The 23072-nt window shown below is 43.6% G+C and overlaps 3 protein-coding genes across 4 annotated transcripts; 1 reads left to right on the top strand and 2 right to left on the bottom strand.

The window, feature by feature from the left end:
• The first annotated feature begins 689 nt into the window (after positions 1–689).
• LOC111230325 (carbohydrate sulfotransferase 12-like) lies at positions 690–7133 on the top strand. Of its 2 annotated transcripts, none has more exons than XM_022757019.1 (5): positions 690–748; positions 3355–4052; positions 5029–5181; positions 5365–5544; positions 6054–7133. In XM_022757019.1, the coding sequence occupies exons 2-5, from the start codon at positions 3687–3689 to the stop codon at positions 6600–6602; spliced, it is 1248 nt and encodes a 415-aa protein (XP_022612740.1). In that variant the 5' UTR covers positions 690–748; positions 3355–3686; the 3' UTR covers positions 6603–7133. The 2 variants fall into 2 exon arrangements, with proteins under 2 accessions (XP_022612740.1, XP_022612741.1); XM_022757020.1 differs by having other exon boundaries at positions 698–756.
• Positions 7134–9949: 2816 nt separating this feature from the next.
• papolb (poly(A) polymerase beta) lies at positions 9950–17895 on the bottom strand. Its single transcript, XM_022757027.1, has 18 exons — positions 17888–17895; positions 17159–17329; positions 16901–16967; positions 16732–16813; positions 16308–16471; positions 16079–16190; positions 15868–15957; positions 15193–15331; positions 14056–14128; positions 13823–13943; positions 13618–13702; positions 12751–12804; positions 12530–12649; positions 12073–12185; positions 11716–11972; positions 10547–10813; positions 10351–10442; positions 9950–9959 (listed from the first exon to the last, which is right to left on the bottom strand). The coding sequence occupies exons 1-18, from the start codon at positions 17893–17895 to the stop codon at positions 9950–9952; spliced, it is 2025 nt and encodes a 674-aa protein (XP_022612748.1).
• A 718-nt stretch (positions 17896–18613) lies between these two features.
• Positions 18614–22978, bottom strand: LOC111230318 (complement C1q tumor necrosis factor-related protein 6-like). Its single transcript, XM_022757009.1, has 3 exons — positions 22757–22978; positions 20635–20835; positions 18614–19874 (listed from the first exon to the last, which is right to left on the bottom strand). Exons 2-3 carry the CDS (start codon positions 20825–20827, stop codon positions 19324–19326), a joined length of 744 nt encoding a protein of 247 aa, XP_022612730.1. The 5' UTR covers positions 20828–20835; positions 22757–22978; the 3' UTR covers positions 18614–19323.
• Positions 22979–23072: the final 94 nt, after the last annotated feature.

Raw genomic sequence — 23072 nt, 5'->3', positions numbered from 1 at the left:
TGTGTGTGTGTGTGTGTGTGTGTGTGTGTGTGTGTGTGTGTGTGTGTGTGTGTGATCAAAGTAGAATGACTGCCAGGGAACACAGCTATATTAAGCAAATTCATGAGAACAGCGCTGTGAGTAAAATCAGGAGTGGGGGTGAAATATATGACGCTGATTGAAAGCAGATGATAGTGTGTGTGTGTGTGTGTGTGTGTGTGTGTGTGTGTGTGTGTGTGTGTGTGTGTGTGTGTGTGTGTGTTGCAAAGTGAATCAGCTGCTCTGTGGGGGCTCCTTGCTACGTTTGATGTCACAGGATGAAAAGAGCTCACAAATAACAGGATTTTAATCGCATCAGCCCGAGGCTACAGAAACACACTCACTCACATCCCCGCAGCCACATTTCCTTATTATCATTCTTTTGGTCTAGTTTTTTGGAGTGAGGATGACATTTGTTTTTTTGCAGGTACAGCAGGTTATTTTCAGCGTGCTGTTCCCGGAGGAGGGAACAGGAACAGGGAGGGAGGGAGAGGAGCTGTGGGCTGTCTACATAAATCATCCCAGGGTAGAGACATGTTATGCTGGAGCTGACCCAGAAAAGTGATTTTTTTTTCCCCCTCATGAGCTCACTCTGCAGAAACCCCATCAGCTCCAAACTCTCGCGGTGCTTTGCGTTGCTCCCGCTCCATCTCCTCAGATGAAAAACGGGACTCGCATCGCAGGCAGGCTCAGCTGACGCGGCGCTGGGATCAAGCTGCCACAAAAAGAGGTGAGGAGGTGCTGTTTATTTTTATTTTTTTAACTCATCTGTTTTATTATTTCCATTAAACGATCAAAGGAAAGTAAGATTTCCCCTCTCTGCGCGCACCTCTGCTCCGGGGCTGAGCTCTACTTTGACACCTAGATGCCGCCGGGCACACTGTATGAGCAGCCTACATGGATGAGACCACAGGCTGTTTTTTTCTTTTTGCTCCATTATCTCCACGTTAATGTGACTAACGGCTCCGCGCGACGCCGTGTGTGGCTGTGAACCGAGAGCCACATGACGAGAGGGCTTCCCGGCGCGAGGAACAGCCCGTTCCCGCGGCGCTGCTCTTCCGTCAAAGGCTACATTGTGTCCGGTCTGGCATCCGCTCGCGGCTGCTGCGGACAGGACGGTGTGATTTATCCGCCGCTGGGTGAAGCTCCGGCCGCTTTCGTGGCTTTTTTATTCTGTTGTCTACACCGCGGGTTCGATACCAGCGATAACGTGGCGCTGAACAAAACGCACGCAGGGGAACTACGGAGCAACTAACCTCCAGTATGTCTCGATTAACAGCCGCTTGCGTCAGTTAAAATAGCTTGGAGACTTGCTTATATGGTGTCGTCCAAAAATAATGTCAACACAGAAATCTGCGAGAACCGAGAACTAAGACATTTAAAGGGTCATTTCGCCTCTATATCCTTAGATATGGTTTTAACACTTCTTTCACCACTTTAACACCGAGTCTTTACCACTGTAGAATCTCAATACAGGAGCTCCATCCTGTTATAATACTCCCAAACTAGCCTACATATACATATAGTCTACTACGAAGTATGAAGACTATTATTATCAAAATATGGATCAACTATCAAAAGTCAAAGTATTCAATGCAGAACCATGGCTCCTTTGAGTGCTAATTATATTATATTATATTACATTATATTATATTATATTATGTTATAAGCAAAATACTTTCAGGTGGTCAAATTAGAATTTGCTTTAATTTATTTAATAACTATTGTAATAATGTATTAATTAACAAATATTTAATAATGGATATTTTTAGATTTCAGACTCTTTGTGAGGCAAAACAAGACATTTAATAAAATCAGATTGGATTCTATGATACTGTGATGAGATTTTTTTCTTTTTTTTTAATATTTCATTAAATGATTCAAAGGAAAATATCATGATATTATATTATATTATATTAAGTAGCATTTTACTATCGAGGTTCATTGAGGTTGAGCTAATTTCACCTATAAATACTATATATTATATACCTTTTTACTGTTTAATCTATATTTTAAGGTCATCATATGTTTTGTGTGAAAAATCTTAATTTTTAAAGTAACGAGTAACTTTAGCTGTGGAGTTAAAAGTACAGTATTTACGTCTGAAATGTATTTAAGTATAAATTTATACGAAATTGGGTCTAAATATTAGCTGCCCCTGGTATATCTGACATGATGTTCATTATAAGATGGTAGTTAATTCATTGGTGTGCAGAGAGGAAGAGGAGTGGAGAGGGGAATGATGATTTTCCATGTCAATGGTCCCCTCTTATCGTCAGGAAAGAGGAAATAATATGAGGACTGTTGCACAAGAGCTCCAGATTTAGAAGTCTGTCGGAACGGAGAAGCGATGCCCTTTGACTTTTAAACTCAACAGGAAGGAGAAGATAGATCGGAGATAGAGTGTAATTATGAAACATTGATTGTGATTGAGATAAGCTGCATGTAGAACAGACACTGCGTATGTGTCTTCTAGACTACTTCGGGGAATCTCTCTGCAGCTCCCCACAGAGTAATGGGCCGTTTTGTGGACTGCGTGAGCACAGTGAGCTTCAGTGTGTTTTGTACACACAGGACATATCTTGGTTAGGTGTGTAAAATATTTGCTATTGGCCGTCTTTCAAAGGTTGCTAACATAGGGGCTTTTATTACCTCAGGGGTTCTCAGTATTAAAGTGTGCCAACGAGGCTGCACCATAATCCATAGGAAGCCTGATGTGGGTACAGCAGGACACTTGTGCAATGCAAAACTTATTACTTGCACGCTCCCTGGCATGCAGATATTTGACAACCGCTTGTGATTTTACTGCTGGGAGTGGGAGTGAGGTCAGCTCCGAGAGGCGAAGCAAAAGCTCACTGCATGCCTTGTCAAAAACTGAGCCCAGTAAACCGTTAGACTCACTCACTCTGCTGTTTAGTAACACAACAGCAGGAATACTTTGGTTCATGTGGAAGAGTTTTGCCCAAATCTGTGCGCTTCTGTAAGTGTGAAACTCTATGTAGGTGTTTGACTAGAGAGATTTAAAAAGGCACTTACATGATGCATTATTGTTTCACAACCTTGGTATATTATTAGGTTTTACATTTAACTTGGTTTTCTGTTAAAGTGTTGTTGCTCTCGGCTGCTGAATCCTCTGCCTCTGTGTGTCAGTGTTTCTTCATGTGCTTGAAAAACTACAGAATAATCCAGTGTTTTGATGAAATAAAGTCTTTCTGGTGTCAAATGGAAAGCTGATGATAAGACGGGCACATGATCTGATTTCAGAGATGGGAGTGGTTATTTCCAAGCAGGACTGAGTTAACGGTGGTTTTCCCTCTCTCTGTTGACTGTCTGCAGGCTGCTGCAGGCATGGAGCAGAGGTGAGCGTTAATCCATGAATGGCCAGTTACGCTCCTGAGCAGCACACTCCTGCAGTGCACCAGCATCATGATAAGCCCCACCACAGACTCTGCTACAGCTGCCGTTTATCTATCGCCATGGTGAGAGAGAGCTTCTGGACCTTGACTCTGTTGCTATGGTGACCCTGTAGCAAGCAAGAACCCTGGTGATCACATAAAAAGACCCAGGTAACTACTGTTCCAATCTGCTGCCATGGCGATGCTGTAGAGACGCCCTGTATAGTCATAAGTCTGTTGCTATGGTGATACTGTAGCAAAGCAACAGTCACTATGGGAACGTCCAGGATGTTTCGCATCTTCGTGGTCCTGGGCTCAGCCTTCATGATCCTCCTCATCATCATCTACTGGGACGATGTCGGAGCCTCTCACCTGTATTTGCACACTCCCGTCTCGCCGGGCCCCAAAATCCCACACCCCCCTCCTCAGCAGCGGCCTCAAACCCCCCGAACCCCGTCCTTCCTGTCCGACATCGATGCCTTCGTCAACCAGTTCTTAGAACCGGGAACTGGTGAGCCCACAGACCCTGTCCCTGCCGACACAAGCAACCAATCAGAGAAAGCAGAAGAGCGGTACATACCGCGGCGGGAGTGGAAGATTCACCTGACTCCAGTGGCGGCAGAGCTCCGTGAGAGACAGGTTAACATCATCATTATTATTATTATTAGTAGTAGTAGTAGTAGTAGTAGTAGTAGTAGTATTAAATATTTCATGTTCCATTCATGGCAGTTGCAGCTTCATGTTGGTTCTCTGGGACGTTTAAACAGAACACAGTTATTGTTAATGTTATCGGTTTCCTGCTATGAAAAGTCAAAATGTCTGTTATTAAAAAGGCCTGTGAGAGAACTTGGTGCTCACATGCAGAACAGTCACAGCGGCTCCTCTGATTCAGATAATGTGAAGCTAGTAAAACTGTCATAATATATAAACATTAATTAAAAGGAGCCGATTGAGACTAAAGTCATTTGTGTTTATGGATTGGAGTAGGCTTTACAGCCTTGTAATATTGATGGATTTTTGAATAACTTTCAATAATGTTCAAGTGTTTACTCTGGATTTCTTTCTTTTTCTTTCTTTCTTTCTTTCTTTCTTTCTTTCTTTCTTTCTTTCTTTCTTTCACTATTATTACCTGAAGTTTTTTTTACCAATACCAATCTAAATATTGACCATTCTTTACAAAAATTATAGATTGATAATTCAAATTTATCAAATGCTGAATGTCATCCACACACAATAAGTTGTACAAGAGCTTTGCTTAGATTAAAAACAGTCTTGGCAATTATTTAAAGCCCCTACAAAAGCTATGCCCCCCCCCCCCCACACAGGTGTTTTCACTTTTTTGACTATTTAAGCCCCTCAGTGGCCTGTCATTCAGGGTGCACAGAGCTACACTGCATAGGGATTGTACTCACTGGTCAATCACAATATGTTATCAATATGACTGCCCAACCCTACCCTGGTGCTAGTGTTATAGCTTCTGTTTGCCTGTCAGCCTGGAATAACTGACCAAAGAGAGGAAACAAGATGATGATTGGATGGTTTGTCACCATCAATATATATGTCCCTCCATTGCTAAAGATAAATTTGTGTGTGTTTTATCACATGGACCGATCAGGAGCAGCGACGGAGGTTACTTCAGGAGATGTGCGCTAACGACAGCGTGGTGTTTCCCGGCAAAAACCGCTCATTTGATGACATTCCCAACAAGGAGCTGGATCACCTCATCGTGGACGACAGGCACGGTATCATCTACTGTTACGTCCCTAAGGTACGCCAATGTCTGCATTATCTTACGGCTTTGTTTGAGTCCATTACATCAAATGAGAGCCGAGGCGCTCAGCTGTGGTACGAAAAAATGCCACTGAGATGTTGTTTTTATGCCTGTGTGTTTCTACTGGCCCTTACCTGTTCTTCTGTAAAAGCTTCAGACTCAGCGGTCTGTGTCTCTCAGGTGGCGTGCAGTAACTGGAAGCGGATCATGATAGTTCTTAGTGAGAGCCTGCTGCAGGACGGGGTTCCCCAGAGAGACCCGCTGGCCATCCCCCGGGACCTGGTCCACAACAGCAGCATGCACTTCACCTTCAACAAGTTCTGGAAGCGCTACGGCAAGTTCGCAAGGCACCTCATGAAGGTCTGTGAAAACACTGTGCACTATGTGGTCAGAATAATACAACATGATTAAAAAAAAAACACAGAGTAGTTTATCCATTAAACGTATTAACTGCTTTAATTATTGTTGAATGGCTTCGTGACGCCTGCTAAATCATGTGTCATCTTTCGTTTTACTTTTGCCTGATGTTAAATTATCTGCACAATCACCAGCAAGACATTTTTGACGCAAACACATTTAGCAAAGCATCTCTCCGTGAACGTTTCTGGTGGATTTGCTCCAAATTTGTTTTCACCATCACAAAGCTGTAAGAGATGTGAGTTGAACATCTGTTTTCAGCTGCGTCACCGTCGCCTCTGGACACAGAATAAAAAAGAAAAAGAAAAAGTCATTATTAATCAGACAGAGGAGCATCATCATTTCTCAAAGCTAAAGAGTCGTCTGTTACGTCCTTGAGTTAGTTGCTTTGTGTATTTTATCAGTTGCCTTCACCTGTGTGATAGTAATATGTGATGTGTTCCTTTTTGAAGGTGAAGCTGAAGAAGTACACCAAGTTCCTTTTTGTGCGGGACCCCTTTGTGCGTCTCATCTCCGCCTACCGGAATAAATTTGAGCTGCGCAACGACGATTTTTACCGGCGCTTCGCACAGGTGATGCTGCGCCGCTACGCCAACCAGCCGACACCTCCCGCCTCTGTGGACGAGGCGTTCGCCGTGGGCGTCCATCCCTCCTTCTCCCACTTCATCCAGTATCTCCTGGACCCTCAGACAGAGAAGGAGATGCCCTTTAACGAACACTGGCGGCAGGTGTATCGGCTTTGCCACCCATGCCAGATTCAGTATGACTTTGTGGGCCACTTGGAGACGGCAGAAGAGGATGCAGAGCACCTGCTCCGTCAGCTGCGGGTGGACAACGTGGTGGAGTTCCCCACCTCCCACAGGAACCTCACAGCCAGCAGCTGGGAGGCCGACTGGTTCAGCACAGTGCCTGTGGAGGCGCGGAGAGAACTCTACAAGCTGTACGAACCCGACTTCAGGCTTTTCGGCTACGACAGACCGGACTCGATCCTCAACGAGTGACTCGTGTTTTTACAAAACTGACGCTGCCGCACACAGACAAAATGTTTTTATGTGATGAAGTGATGCTACACTCCCAACAACGGTGACGCCTCCCTTTGTTCTTTGCAGATACGTTCTCCAGTCGTTTCTACACTGAATGTGCTCGTCGTTAAGGACACCCACTGATTTAAGGTAGCACACTAATGAAGTGAAGCCAGGCGACAGCCATTATCCATTATTGTTGTTTATTAAATCACAAAGATAATTAGAAGCACACAGGTTAGAGTGCGACAGTACGAGATGTGGAGTGAACAGCAGGTGTCCCTAACACGTCGTACATTCAGTGTAGTCCTTAAAGGGGCAGTTCAGGTGTTCTGTCGTGGGGTTGTGTGAGGTCAGTCATATACAGTCGGTTCATTACCTGCAGTAGATTCTGATCAGCTCCTCCCAGGTAGGAGATCATACCAGGAGCACCGTCAGACCAGCAGAGTGACGTGTTGCTGTGGGCGGGGCCACCAGAACAAACCTGTTTTAGACAATCCAACATGTGTTTAAATGAAGCTTCATGTAGAATATTTTCAGAGGTTTATTTTCCCGTGAAAACAGCACTTTCAGCCACTTTCTGATTCGCTCAGCTGACCTGCAGCTGCGGCGTCATACAGTGCGCTTGTGCGTAGGAATACGGTAGTTCAGTGGTTGTAAAAAATGTAGTGCCAAAGGAAAGTGCTGTTTTCACAGGAAGATAAATGGCTGAAAATATTCGACATGAAGCTTCATTTAAACACATGTTGGATTGTTTTTAAAAGTGTCTAAAACAGGTTTGTTCTGGTGGCTCCGCCCACAGCGACACATGTGTAACAGGGAGGAGCTGACCTCACACAACCCCACGTCAAAAAAACCTGAACTGTCCCTTTAACTCTAAACTCCACGCCGAGCGTCTTGCACTCCCAGCGTCGATGTCACACCACGCCTGTGATTTGTGATGTCACTAACTCTGCTGATCACACAGGGCTTTGTAGCAGGATGTCACAGAGCCATACGCCACGTTTGTGCGGTCACACGAAACATATTTGGGGTTTTTCTTTTGTCTTTTTTTGGTCGCCGGTCGTGCAGTGGTTTTTGTAAATGTTACTAGATGCGTTTAAAATGTAGTTGCACTAGAGTGTTAGTCGTCAGCTAATTTATTTCACAAGGTGTAAGTGCTTTGTTTATGTCAAGCATGAAAGGGATTTTTTACGTTGAACACACTAATGACAGGTGCCAATATCAGAAACATTATTATTTTATACCTCATACACATGAAGAGGATCTTTAGGAACAAACCCACCTGCTCTCTCAGACCCGGGTACGTTAGGTTTCAGCATGCGCAAGTCCATAAGATTATATTAACAGAATAATTTATCATGGCATTTTAGCTTCATTTCTGCTTTTGCGTGACAGTTTGAGAGCACGATGAAGCGCACAGCAGCTCCAGTGAACTGAAGAGCTGGAGTTTCGACGTTCTTTTGCACAGGTGCATTCAAAACAGACGCTTTTCTAAAGGGAACATTTTTCTTTTTTATTGCTTGTCGTTACCATGACGCTGGTATCACCAAGCATTTGATCATCTTTTGTGTTTTCATGCACAAAACTGCAACTGTAACCCTGGAGACTGCAGCAGTACTGAATGATGCCCCCCCCCCCACACACACACACACACACTCCCTCCCCTCTTTTATAAGCGCAGTATTTTCATGGGATGCAGTGTTTTGTAGCAAGGAGCTGATACAGGTACAGAGCTCTGCTGTTGATGCATTTTAAGAACAACTGTAAAGTCGGTGCGAGATGAAGCTGCGGTCAGAGTTCACGTCAGAGTTTCCGGGTAAAGCTTTGGCTCGCGGTCGGAGTCGGGATTAACCCGCATCACGATCTGGGCAGAGGATCGGGTCGTATGATCGGTATCAGAAGAGTGGGATGAGAAGATAGTGCCTTCGGTTGCAGACATTTACACAGCAAAAAAAAAAGTATTTTTGTAGAAGGACTTCATTTTTACTTAGAACACGATACAGTGAGAACTGTACGAAACCACAACAAGGTATATTTCATATACTGGGCCTTGATTATCCTGTGTGATTATCATTTGGGACAAATAGGAAACGACGGAGCCCTTCAGCAGAATATGAGTCTGACTGTCTCTCTGGGAGTTTGTATGATTTGTGATTGTGTGCGGACTCTGTCGGTGTTCGTGTCCAGTGATCTCGTGCTTTCCACACCGGAATCCCCCCCCCCCCCCGTGCGGTCTGTACTGTACGTGATGTCACGGACACGCTTCTGTCGCGGCGGTGTACACGTCCACACACTGTTGACTCAGACTTGTCTCACTGCCTTTCGGGTTTATTCTGATTCGTCAGAGGAGAAACTGTATTTTTTATTTTTATTTTTTTTTTCATCTTAATTAAACTTTGACTTTTTAAATGGTTTATAGTTCACACCTGAATAGGGAGGAATTATTAAACTTCAGTGGCTGGTTTTTCCCAAAAGTTTATGTAAGAAAAAAAACAAAAAGAAAACACACCCCGTCATCCCCCACACACACACACACTCACACACACACTCTCTCACACACTCTCACACACACACACAGTGTTTGTCAAATTAATTGTATTTTCATATCTCTTGTATTTTCATGTTCTTTTATTGTATTTTCTTTGCTGTTTTTTGTTTTTCTTTCAAAGTGCAAACAACAAGACTATAAAATGGAATAATTTTGTATTTATTAGCAGAATAAAACTATGCGCACATTCTGTTTTTGTACGGGGGGGAAATCAGTCACAGTGGGCCTTTTTTTTTTTTTATTAAGATTAGGGTTTGACAGCTGATATGCATTTTCTTTCCCTCAGTGATCTGACGGCACCACCACATTACTGCTTTAAACAGCTTACATGTTTGTTGAAGCTGCGGCACCAAACCTCGTCCTACATTTTGACCTCATTCTGTTTCCTAACATCGAACAGTGGCACACACCAAAATCTATTTTTTGGATGGATGTTTTTTTTTTTTGTTTGTTTTTGTATTGTTACTTCTCCCGTTCGTGGGAGAAAAATGCAAAGTATTCATTCAGTTTTCTTTAGTATTCTGGTGTCATGCATCATCTGGTCTAAGTGCAAGAGAAATAAAGGTGGTGGGGCATGATGGAAGATTCTTTAGTCTCTCTTTCTGCACATCACTTCATCATATTTTTTTTGAAGCTTTATTTAAAGAGACGGATAAACTTTGTTCTCCATTTTCATTTATTTGAATACAATGCGCACGAAACACAACGAGCAAGCAAAAAGAAAAAGAAGAAAGCAAAATAAATGACTGGTGATGGAGGATGAAGGTTGTTTTTGTCAGTTACGCCTGTAAGAGAGACAGTGAGGAACAGGGAGGATAAGAAAACTGATGTAAGATTTATTTTTTAATATTTCTTCTAATCATTTTAAATCATTATTCATACATCAGAAAATGATTAATAAGAGCCTCGCTACTGTTATCAGGTCTGCACAGACCGAGCCATTAGAAGAGATAACCGATCTGCAGCAGGGTCTCACTCTAACAGTGTTATCTGTGTACTCGTGGCTTTACTGCCCTCTTGTGGTGTAAAGGTTTGATCAGTCTACCCCTGTCTGTGGATCTGCTCCACGTGTGCTGTATGAGTGCTACACACGACGAGGCGGCAGGAGGGAGTGGAGGTTTGTGCAGCCACAGAGAAACTGAGGACAGGTTTCTCTTCACACCTCTGCTGCTGTACCTGAGCAGTTGCAGTTGGATGGCGTTTTTCACAAAGGTCACGGGCGTGGTTGGAGCAGGAAGCTGGTCAGAGAGCTCCACAGCGGGCTGACTCTGACCCGGGAAGGAGCAGCCACAACATATGAATATTTTTCTACTTGCACTAAGTCTCTCCTCGTCTAACTGCAAGCTGAGAAGTTCGGGACAGTTTAACATACCGGGTCGTATTTGAATTTCTTGTTGGGCGTCCGGAGCTCGGGGGTGCCAGGTCTCTCGTGGCGTGGTGGGCTCACACTGGGAGACGGACTCTGACTGAGGGAGACACCTGAAGGAGACTCCTCAGAGCGGGTGAGCTCCTCGTCACGTTTCATCTTCTCAGGTGAAGTGTCTGAACTTAGAGAACAGCAGCCGCGGCTGGCCGGTGAAATCCTGCAGGCGGAGGTGGGTCTGCAGGATGTGGACGCTTCTGTCACAGACACCGACTCCTGTGGAGAACAAGGAATTTATTTTTACTGTAACGTTCAGCTCTTACTTACGTTACTGCACAGCACTGTGACTAATATCTCAACACAAGCACTAGACATGTTGCTCTAGAGTCAGATGAGAAGGTTGATTCCTCTCGTGCATCAGAATATTAACCCTCCGAGGTCGACGGATGTTTCCATTAATATCTTTGCAATAACACAACGTAGAAATATGGTTTAAATGTTGTTAGAATCTGTCGACTCTCCACTCTCTCTTACATCTTCTTGCGAGATCGTACGTGAATCACAGCCTCTAAAATCTGACACTACGACTCTGTGATATCACAAAATTTCCTTTTAGGCTTTTATTATCCATTTATCTTCTATTTCACTCATATATTGGACTGTTTTTATGAGCCTTCAGACAGTTTAAGAAATAATGTAGAAATGCAGAAAAACGCCCTCCGACCTCAGAGGGTTAAATATGGAGCTACAGCTGGTTAGTTTAGCTTAGCATGAAGGAAACAGCTAGCCCTGTCCAAAAGTAACTAGTAAAAAATGTGTTAATATGCAAATACTGTAAACAAATAAAAGATAAATGATAAATTAGTGTGCACAACTGTTTCATTGGGGTTTTTACAGGGTTATGTGCCTGACTATTTCCTGGCTGTGCACAGGAACTTGGACCTGGACTCTCCTTGGCATCAAGTGGAGACGCCAGGCCAGGAAATAATCCAGTGAATCACCCACTGGTGATTTTTACACTTTGGGTTTTGTACACAAAACAAACAGCCAACCAGCTGCTGGCTGTGGCTTTGTGTGGTCGCCATGTTCTCATCTGACGCTCAGCAAGAAAGCAAACAAACAAATGAAAAACTAATAGATTCTATCGTCAACAAAGCGTGGTGCGGTTTGGCGGCAACCTCGTCGGCTTTCGCTCTCTTGGCCGGCGTCTCAGACTGAGGCCGGCCTTTTCTCTTCACGCCCGGCTGGCCCCGGCCGGCAGGTGGAGCGTGACGAGGTGGCGCTGTGGCGGAGAGTCGGTGGCTCGGTTTTGGACTGAAAAGCCTTTTGCGGTCGCCGTTTGGCATCTCCCAGCTGAGGTTCTCCCTGCTGCCGTACGTGGCGGATACGGTCATCCCCTCTTCATACGTCCTACAGCTCTCTGCCTGGCTGTAGACTGCAGCAGCACAACAGTACAATCATCAGTCCTGATGTCACACAACAGAGAGCTATGTCTACTCAATTCAAAAAGAAAAGAAGAAGAAGAAAAAACATACTAGTTTCAGTGAAGGAAAGGAGGTCGGGGGTCAGGTCTATTTTCTGGTTTTTAGACCCGTCTGTATTAAAGACCAAAGAAAGTCCGATCATCCAGGTTGTGATCACTCCCTCTCTGAAACAGGAGCACAGGCCAACGAGTGCTTAACCCTCTGGAGTCCAGTTTGATGATTCATTTATACATTAATATCTGTCTCACACATTATAAACCGTCCCTATAGCCCACATGCACTGTTTCCTTTTCTCTGCACAAACTCCACTGAAATAAAACACAGGCACCTGTGAATATCATCATCTCTTTAGTTGTAATCAATAGAAATATTATTAGTCCCACAGCAGCACTTTCCACTGACTTCCTCAGCCTTTCTTTACATGATATATAAAGTTACGTAACTGTAAATGAATCAGTGGCCACAGACGGACTCCAGCTCAGACACAACCATGAAATCACATCCTTACTTGTTGTTGTCCTTCCCGGGTCCATGGAAAGGCTGTAGATGAACATGAGCCAGTGAAACATGGACATTTCTCTCCAGGATTCCCACCAGGAGTCTGATCTTTGACTCGACAGTGCCGACCCTGAGCCGGGGGAATAAAACATCGTGTTGAGAAAGAGCGAACCGGAGCAGCTGGAAAACACACGGACCGTTACGATTGTCTTAACTTTAACGTCAACTCACCACTCACGATGCTGCTCCTCCGAGGCCGAACTCGCTCGCAGCAGAACGTAATGCCTTGAAACACAAGAGGCAACACGTCATTGTGCCTTCATAAGGCCGGGATCTATTTTACCCGCACAGATCACTGTGGATTCAGTTCTGATCAATATTTACAGACGGTCAATTTACAGCACAACGAGTGACATCACTGCACAAAGACAGATACCAGTCTATCCATTAAACAGTGAAGGTCAAACGTAACAAATCTGTTTTAAAGGATAAAACCTTCAGCTGCTCGCTCTGACCGCACAGCTTCAAAATAAGAAAGAGAAGAAGAGATAACGAAGCGAGATCAGAAGACACGGCAGATTTATTCAGACGAGACATTAAATCAAACACAACAGAAAACAAAGTTCAGACGCAGTTAAATGAATCCAGGCGGCTCATATTCACAACAAGTGATAAACTCCAACAAGTGATAAACTCCAACAGTCCGTGTAGGACGAAAAACACAATCACATGTTTCAAACACTTTGAATTACTCACTGAAATCATTCCGCAAATCCATCAGAACAATCAGATTCAACCATCACAATATTCTTAAGTCTGAAAACAAACAGACTGTGAAACCAGCTGAACACACATCAGTCCACATTTTCAATTAATTACAGCAAACAGCAAAAGAAACGTTTGTTCTCTCTCATTAACAAACAGGAGACGACCCACGTCTGTTTCCAACAACAACAACATCATCACATCAGCTTCATTCATTACTCCACTGTGGACGTGAATATCTTCATTCAGTCTGTTTAAAATATCAAAATGATAATTAACAGTTATTAATTATCGTTGCAGGATATTTTGTTCTTCAGGCAGATCAATACATACTGGTAATTCTCAAAAAAGTTTGGCTTTTCAAAGAGTTTGGACCAGTTCGCCTCCTCCTGCTGTATTTCCTGAGCGACGGCGAGGCCTGTGAGCGAGGGAGAAAACGTTGAGGTTATGGCTTCAGCGCGGTTTGATCAAACACAGCTACGACAGTGACGGTTTGTTTGAGAGAGCCGAGGCGTTTGGCGGCGAAGTGGCTACGTACCGCGCTCGATCTCCGCTGTGATGATGGTTGAGGTGGACGGAGACACGTTGAACGACGTGTTCTGCTGCGGGTACGCCGGGGTGATGATGGGCATGATGTGGCAGCGGTCGTTCAGATTAACCTGGAAACACACAGGAACACAGAGTCTCACCTCCAACGTGTTTGAAGGTCGATGATTCACTAACTCGACACGATTTTTCACGGTTGTAGCCTAAACTGTGAATGAACCTGACCGTGGGATCCCAGAAAGGAAGGTCGTAGCAGCGGTTCTCCACGACCCTCAGGCGGACCGGGACGGGCCACACCCTGACACAAACACACAAAGATCCTCGTCTGCAACTTTCACAAAAGGTGTCAACATGCAGCTTCCTGTTCAGAGTGACAGCGTGGCGTCACCGTTTTAAAAGCCCGACAGCAAAATGTTTTTTTATTCCTCCGCGCCGGCGACAGTCAGAGCCGGAGGCCATCTTGTTTTCAGTTTGTCAGTTAAGTCCGTCTCATTCTCGTGGACACGATATCCCAAAAACGCCTTGACGGAACTTTTTCAAATTTGGCAAAAACATTCACTAGGACTCAAGGATGAACTGATTAGATTTTTGGGGGGTCAAAGGTCAAAGGTCACGAGCGTGGTGACCCCACAAAACACAGTTTGGGCCTTGTGAACGCGATATCTCTGTAACACCTTGAGGGAATTTCTTCAAATTTGGTAAAAACGTTCACCTAGACTAAAGGACAAAGTGATTAGAATTTAGTAGCTAAAGGTCAAAGTTCAAAGGTCAAGGTCACGGTTACCTCACAAAACATGATTTTGGCGTCGTGAACATAATATCTCCAGAACTCCTCAAAGGAAATCCCTTCAAATTTTGCACAAACGTTCACTGTGACTCAAGGACGAACTGATTAGACTTTTGTGGTCAAAGGTCAAAGGTCAAGATCACAGTGACCTCAGGAAAACACTTTATAGCCATTACTCAAGACACATGTTACATGAGTCTTTACAAACGGGGGTGTAACCTGAATTTAGTCTGAGTTGTGGAGGCAGACGACAGTGAGGAGGCGATTCTGTGAGTTTCTAGTTGCTTTTCAACTTTAAGAGAAAAGCAGCAGGTGATGAGAACAGCTGTTTTCCAACGAGCCACATGGTTCTCACAAGAACTGAAGAACTGTAGTGAAGTGCAACCTGCTTATGACATAAACGATCTGTCTGTCCATCCAGAGCAAGACATCAGCTGCAATGGGCAGTTTGGTTTTGATGGAAACAAATTCTAGATCCAGTCTCGGTGGATCTCAGCGCCAAGCGACTTTTAATAAACCCAGTTTGATGTTTTTTTTCATTTACCACAGAGACCAGAAACACTGGGACAACTCACCACATGGAGTAGACCTTGAAGAATTTGATCACCAGGGTGGAAACTGTAGCGTTGGGGTACACCTGACAAATTCTGGCCACCAGTACGGCCCAGGATATCCCGCCCAAGAAGCCCAGCTTGTTGGAGTAAATGTTACGGCCTGAGGGGAAAGAGGAGGATGAGCCGAGTGAGAATTTTCAAAATAAGAGTTAAATATTGCATGCCTCTATTTTGTTTCACATTACATCGCCTCCTACTGCTGTTACAAAAATGCTGCTCAAACAAATGTTGTGGCAGCTAAACCTGTGCATCGTTTATCTCTGCAAAACAGACACAAACCAAACAAAATAAAAGAGAACATGAGCCTCGGTAGAGAAAGAGAACTGTCACTGACGTGATCCAACACAGGGTTTACCAAAGTCTTAGGTTCATAAAAAAATAAATGAGTGAAATAGAAGATAAATGTTTAATAAATGGCTAAAATTAGATTTTGTAATATCATTGCGTTGTCTGTCACTCTGCTTTAACCAGATTTCAGAGTTCTGCTTCGAGGCCTTCTCGCTGCAGCTTTGAGTCACGTACAATCTCACACGATTCTACAGATTTTAACAACATTAAAACCGTATTTCTTCGCTGCGTTATTGCAAAGATCCGTCGACCTTGGCGGGTTAAAGGGGTTCTGTGTGTTGAACTCACGTTTGGCCCACAGCTTGACGGCTCTCAGCGCCAGCCTGAAGTTAAAAATGTTTGGCACAAGACGCATGATTTCTTCTGTGACCCTGTAGCCTGTAAAGACAGAATATAGAAACAGGAACAAAGGGCCAATCAACAGTGTGGTACATCATGCAGCTGTCAGGTAACACTGCAGGGTTTCTCAGTCGGGTGTGTACTTTAATCTGACGCTGACCATTGAGGCTCCTGACACAGTGTTCATCCATGTTCTGCAACAGCTTGTCGTCCAGAAGGTCGAGATTTTCAGGGATGCTCTTCTGCGCCACGCGGGCGAAGACGAGGTCAATCTGGAAAATGACAGAAACACACAAACACAATGGAGACACATGCAAACTAAACTTCTTTTTTTTTAACTGTTGAACTTTGGACGGTCGAGTTTTTATTTATTTCTGGAGACAAATTACCTCAATCCCATCATAGGACAGTTTGATGACGGGGACAAACGCGTCTTCAATGACCCGTATGTCTTTGACCTCCTGCTGGGCTCGCAGCTTCTCGTAGAAGGACGTGAAGAAGTCCTTCCTCTCCAGAAATCCAGGTCCGACACAAAGAGCGTCAATGTCAGCACCTGTCACAGCAACGCAGATTCATATGAGAGGAAAGTCTAGATTTAAATAGACCAGTATCTTCACCATGTAACCCACCACCCTGAATGGATAGTGAAACAGCAGCCTCACATCTGTATACTATATAATAATAATAATAATAAGAAGAAGAAGCAGAATAAACTTTATTTATATAACACTTTTCAAAGTTACAAAGTAAGTAAGAAAAAGGAGAATTAAAACATGCTCTTACAGTTAAAGAGTTAAAGAGTCTCTGAATTACCTTTGGAGTGAGCTCCCATATAATAGGAGCCAAATGGAAAGACCTTGCCTCCGACATTTTCAGTGACTGATTCAGGTATGTTCTAAAAATCAAAAAGCAAAACGACTGGTTTCGTATGTGGAGATACTTTTAGATTAGAAAACAAAAGATTTAACCAACTGTTTCTTACCAATGAAAAACACATTTCTTTGAGCCACTCCTTATAGAGAAACTCCAGCCTCCTCACAACCTTCTCTCTGCAAATAAAACAAGGAGAGCATTTTCAAATATCACCATTTCTCAGAGGAAAAAAAAAAAACAAACCATCCAACATCCAAGAGTCACAATAAACACTAAAATATCTACATGTTTATTCAGTTCTACCTCTCCTAGTCTTTATCAATGAAACAAGGAGGAGATAATGAAATAGAAGAAAGATGAGTCATGCCTGTGCTGCAGCTCCAAGTCGTCCTCGAACACACCGTATGACTTCAGACTGTCGATCAGTTTTCTGGTCTGGATCAAATCAGCCTCGTGGGGCAGATCCTCACTGATCGGACCAGTGATCCCATAACACCTGGGTGTGTCTGGCCATGGCGGAGCGTGGCTCTTCACGGGTCTGAGAAGGGACATTTACACTTTACACGAAACAGTCTTTTTTTTTGTCTTCTGTTTGGTTTTACTCATCTTAACATATCTCCTCTGTTTTAGTATTTTATTATTTTATCTTTATCCCTCACTTCATCTTTACTTTTATCTTTGCATGACAGCGTTTCCTCACTTCCTGTTATTATTGTTTTATTTCTATTGGTTTTATTTATTGTTCTGTGTGTAAATATGTGTGTGTGTGTGTGTGTGTGTATTGCTTTTATTCTGTAAAGCACTTTGTGTTGCATTGTTTGTATGAACAGTGCTAGACAAATAAAGTCTGATTGATTGATTGATTGATTGATGAAACAATAAGTATCTACAGCATGTTTGTGTGTTCAATAGAAAAGGGTGAAAGTATGTTAAATATAAGGTGTCACTATGTCCATTACTCCCATCATAATGTGGGCATCAACAACAATGCAGAACACTTACAAAATCACAAGTGAAGCTGCAGCACATTCAACAATAAGTAAATATATTTATAAATATATAAACAAACAAGAAAAAACAACACGTGGTTACTCACCGAGACATCGTCACGGCTGTTTAGCAGTTATCTGTGTTTCACTAGCTGTCCTGTTTCTTATTTTCACGCAGTAAAACACGGAGAAAACACGCGCAGGTCACACAGCTGAGCGGAGGAACACACGAGTTTAAGAACGCGCGGCCACAGTGACGTCAATTCTGGAATCCAATCAGAGACGACTGCACGTGACCAGAAGAAGAAAAGAAAAATGACACGTGCGCACCGACCTGTGTGGGTTTTAATCATCAACGTATTATAAGATAAGATAAGATCCATGGTTTTAATGCTGCGTTCAAGTGATAGTGGTTCTGTTTCTTCTAATTAATGCACCACTGTCACCCACTGAATGTGTGTGTGTGCTATATTAGTAAAGTATATTAATAAACATTGATCTATATGTTGATTAAGGGATGATGTCAGAGTCATTAATATCAGAAAACTTCACAGCCAGTACTTTATGTGGTTTAGTCTGAACTGTTTTAACGTTTAAAGGTGCTATATGTAAGTTTTTGCTATCGCTACATAGCCAAGAGTAGAAACCAGCTTTCTTCTAGCTATGGAAGTTAGCATGCTAACCAGCTAGCCCCGTCTTGAAATGCAACAATGGTTGATGCTCTTTGCGAGCGAACATCACCACCACCTGCTCGACCCTGGCGGGAAACCACGTTCGACAACAGACGACACAAAAAAAAAGATCAATAATATCAACAACAATAAAATCAACAATATCTATAGATAGATACTTTATTCATCCCCTTGGAGAAATTCAATTGCCCAGCAGCTCGTACATACAGTATATGGAGTTAAGATTTATAGTCCAGGTCATGAGCCGCTGCCTTTAGCTGTCTTTGCTTTTGCCGTCTGTTGTTTAGCACGAAGCATTCAAGTACACTTTAAAAGCAGGACATGAGACGGTCCATATAATAGTAAATCAGTCCAAAACACGAGATCTTCCTGTAGAGAACATTATGCTTCAGTTTCACAAAGTCACATAGAGTCAAAACTGCCCTTTTATTCCATATTCTACACAACAAAAATTCAGTTAGCACCATGTTTTAGCACCAAATGTAGTGTAGTGTACTTGTTCTTACCATATGCTACTATAAATCATCGCTTGAGTGACAATACTAAATATCAGCCATCTTTCTGTTTTCATTATTCTGTCATTACAAATTACACATGACGAATTATGTCCTTTTTTTTTTTTTTTTAAATCAATAATCTTGTTACTGTGTGTAATGAGGAATGTAAGACTCCTGTTTTGTTGTTATGATATCCAATCAGAGAGATACAGAGAATGAATCCACATATTCTGAGACTTTTCCTTTGGGGTATCGAGTGTTTTCAGTTCACTGCAGAGGTGTCGCTGAATCAGCAGCTGGACGCCTTTTATCTACAAATTACAGAGAGACGTCCTCAGCTTGTCTTCCTCCTCATTACTCCTCCACACTCGCTCTGATGAGGTACCCATTGAAAGTGATATAGACATCTACGTCGTCACTGTAGATGGCGTTCTCCCGCTGCCTCTTGTACAGTCGGACCCACACCTCGTCGTTCAGCTCCAGCTGCAGCATCAGGCTCTGACTCTGCATGATGGAGCGGTCGCTGGGCTGGGCGTACACGATGGCCTGCTCCCTGTCGTTCTGCATGATGTGCAGATACGTCTCCTTGAAGTTCCACGTGTGAATGTTGACGTTGAAGAAGTAGATCCCCGGGATGCGGCAGAGGAACTTCCCGCCGAACATGTCGAAGTGGCCGTCGAGGTTGACAAAGACCGTGTCGAACACCAGCGCCTGGTAGGACTCCAGGCTGTGGAGGGATTTGCGACGGCCAACAGAGAAGGCGGAGTACTGGACTTTGCAGGGGTCTCCTGGAGGCCCCGCTTGGCCCTTAGCGCCTTTTGGGCCACTGGGTCCAACGGCGCCCGGAGGGCCTTCCTGTCCAGCTTTACCTGGTGTCCCTCTGTCGCCACGATCTCCTTTGTCACCTACACACAATGATGTGAGTCATACTTCCTCAAACATTAGAGAGACAGACATTAGAAGTTCACAAGAGACGGAGTGAAAGAAGAAAAGGTGAAAAGAAGCGTGTACTTGATGAATTAGCCACCACATTTTCTCCCTGCTTCAGTTCAAGACAACAGATCACTGCGGTCATCTGAAACAGGTCGAGACGCTCAGAGACACAGGACCTGGTGTGTTGTCTTTGTCTCTGGTGTCCAATGACCCGCACGACTTCATGTCTAGAAAAGGAGCTGAACCCTTTTTGTCACATAAAGAAATTCTGTAGGTTTGACAAACAAGATTTTTTTTTTTCCATTTCAAAACCGAAGCCCACGGTTTGGAAACTCCTCTGTTTCTCCAAAATATGTTTTTCTAAAGTTTACAGAACCATGAGTAAGTCCAGTGTCAGGCAGAATGTGCAGCAACTTTCATTCCAGAAATGTAACACAAAGTGCTTCACAACAATAAAAACATATTTAAAGCTTTGATCTAAAATGAAAAACATTAAAAACATTAATGTAAAATGAGATAAAATAATGAATAAAATAATAAATCATTAAATAAGAAGACAGCAAAAAAAAAATATATATATATATATACTGTATATATAGGTAGCTGTCCTCTCCCAGTACTTCTCACCACCTTTAAACTTTGAAGGAAACCTGGATATTTTATTGTAATGTGCTTGAAACCCTGTGGAACCAGTATGACTGCGCACAGCAGCAGCAGACGAGTAAGAGTCACCTTTGAGGATGGTCATGTTGATGAAGGTGCGGACCTCCGGCACATGGCTGAACCCTCCGGCGGCCAGCTCGGCTCCGCTGCCCTCTGCTGGCTCCAGGTCGTCACAGCAGCGCTTGCAGAGGGCAGTAGCACTCGGGGGAGGCACCAGGGCCACCAGGGAACAGAGGGACAGAATGAGGAGGACACCCAACATGGCTGTGCCTATAGAGTCAGAGCAGAGGAAACTATCAGAAGATCGAATCGCCACCTGGAGCAGACGTCCAGTGAAGACTGGTGCCACAGAGATCTGAAGTTCTTTCACTTAAAACAAAGGATCTGTTGTGCACCTTCCAGGTGACTGAATGCTACTTGGCGCAACATTTAATAACCAGTAGAAAATACCATTAGCTGCACCAGCAGTGAAGCACGCACCATTCAATTTATGTAACAATGCCGAGTTATGATTTGTTCAGCAGCTGCTCAGAAAATAAGATCATTCTAGATGTGATTCCCAGAGCAGTGGAAAAGAGAAAGAGGAATCTTCGACCGTGAGCCAGTGAAAATACTGAAGGTGGATTGCACTGAGAGAGTGACATTTCACTGGTTGATCTCTGCTCATGTATCTACATGTGTCACAGAGCCGGCTCTAACAGACGGTGCCTCAAAGACGCACTAATGTGCTTCTCATCCAAATCCCGAAAGTAAAGGCAACGACATAAAAATGGGGCGAAGGCGGAGCGACATGACAAATGACCCCGCAGACGACCCATAGTTCATCAACTATTAGCTCAAGAAGGAATGATGGTTTTAACCCAGAGAGAGAGAGAGAGAGAGAGAGAGAGAATGTTTCAGTGGAAAAGTTTTGGCCGTCTGCCAGGCTGCAGTGATCAGCCCGTCTCTGTGAACTGGAACTGGAACAGCGTGTGCTGCTGTGTTTACATAGGACAGCTGCATCCATACTGAGAGTTACATCCTGCATACATGACTGATACTCAGTAAAAGAAACACACACACACACACAGAGATTCTAAACGTTACAAACATTTATGATTAAAGTTTTCCCATTACGGGGAGAAGAAAAACGTTTTGGAGCGACTGTGTTTGCTGGCAGCTCAGCTCCAGTCTGGGCTTTCCCCTGATTGTGTTTGGTAGAAACAGAGGACATTAAACCAGCGGCACCGGTCGCTGTCTTGTTTGTTTGAAGCGACTCTTAATATTTTTGCAAGAAGACACAGAATGAACAGAGAAGACATGGACACAGTCGTTTTGTGTGTCAGTCTGGCTGTTTGGCTCCTCTGTTTGGAGGTTTGGAGTCATTGCTTTCTTTCTTTTTTTTAACTTTATTTTTATCGTGCCAAATCACCACAGACGTCATCTTAAGGCTCTTTTCAAATCCAGCAGGTTTAGACTGTCTTTACTGCCTCGTGCCATTTTCTCTCCCGAGTAAGAATTTGTTTGTATTTGTCATTTACTCTGATGAGATTTCTGTCTCTATCTCTAGTCCGTTACTGTGTGTTTACCACACTCTCACCTTTGTGTCCACCGGCAGATTGTGTGTGCATTTGCAACGGCAGTTGTGCAGCTGTGTGGTGCATATTCAGTGAAAATATTATCATTGGTCCTCATTGGTGTTTTCTCTATTTGTCATTTATCTTGCAGTGAAAATCTGCTACTTGTGTTGAGGCTCTGCTGAGATTTCCAGACTGAAGCACAGATGGTCATTCAGTGCGTTTGATGTGGCTCATACACTGACCAGAGATATTACATAACTGTTTCTTTGTGGAAACCCCTACTTGAACTGGAAACTTGTACGTCAGATATGCTACACACTGCATGCATTTATGTCCTGTCTGGAGGCATCTGTGTACACCTTGATTTTCACTTGTGTTAAATTGCAAATTTGTATTTTAGCTTTAAAGTCCATGTTTAGTCAGTACATGCAGGGACATCCCGTGAGATGCAGCAATGAAAACGAATGTGCATTTTGCAGATTGCCATGTATTAACTACACTGCACAAGCCTGTTTCTATATTTAAAGTGTGGAGCCCAGTCAAGACTCATAACCAAGTCGCCAGAAACAACATAAACTCCCCCCGTCATGCACCCAGCTGGTAACTGAGATCTGTACGTGAATCGACCTCACCTCGTTGACGTCTCTGCAGCCGCTTCAGTCCGCTGAGGAGACAGAGGACGGAGGAGAGAGACACTCCCTCTCCCTCTCTCTGTCTGTGCGTGAGTGAGTTGTGAGACGTTTCCTATAAATCCCTCCTAGTCTCTTGCAGACTCTGGCAACAAGTGTCCGTCTACTGATTTGACTCTAAAATCATAATCAAAGATAGAGGAAACAAAACATATGTGCAGCTGCTAAAGCTGCCAAAGCCACAAAAATGTGTAGGGTGCAATTGTGGAAATGTCTGCACGGGTCTATTTATGTTATGGAAAGTCCTGTTCGTTTGCCC

This window comes from Seriola dumerili, unplaced genomic scaffold (genome assembly GCF_002260705.1).
Source record: "Seriola dumerili isolate Sdu_G_001 unplaced genomic scaffold, Sdu_1.0 BDQW01000262.1, whole genome shotgun sequence".
In the NCBI taxonomy this organism is placed as follows: Eukaryota; Metazoa; Chordata; class Actinopteri; order Carangiformes; family Carangidae; genus Seriola; species Seriola dumerili.
Note: the sequence above shows the minus strand (reverse complement) of the source record. Positions and strands in the feature narration are given on the sequence as shown.

Excerpts from the sequence above, each read along its gene's own strand:
- LOC111230325 (XM_022757019.1), top strand. The coding sequence starts at position 3,687 with ATGGGAACGTCCAGGATGTTTCGCATCTTCGTGGTCCTGGGCTCAGCC. Across the intron at positions 4,053-5,028 it reads CAGAGCTCCGTGAGAGACAG|GAGCAGCGACGGAGGTTACT; the intron begins GTTAACATCATC and ends TGGACCGATCAG. Across the intron at positions 5,182-5,364 it reads TCTACTGTTACGTCCCTAAG|GTGGCGTGCAGTAACTGGAA; the intron begins GTACGCCAATGT and ends TGTGTCTCTCAG.
- papolb (XM_022757027.1), bottom strand. Across the intron at positions 13,703-13,822 it reads CACAGCGGAGATCGAGCGCG|GCCTCGCCGTCGCTCAGGAA; the intron begins GTACGTAGCCAC and ends CCTCGCTCACAG. Across the intron at positions 10,443-10,546 it reads AGAAATTCAAATACGACCCG|AGTCAGCCCGCTGTGGAGCT; the intron begins GTATGTTAAACT and ends TTCCCGGGTCAG.
- LOC111230318 (XM_022757009.1), bottom strand. The coding sequence starts at position 20,827 with ATGTTGGGTGTCCTCCTCATTCTGTCCCTCTGTTCCCTGGTGGCCCTG. Across the intron at positions 19,875-20,634 it reads CAACATGACCATCCTCAAAG|GTGACAAAGGAGATCGTGGC; the intron begins GTGACTCTTACT and ends CATTGTGTGTAG.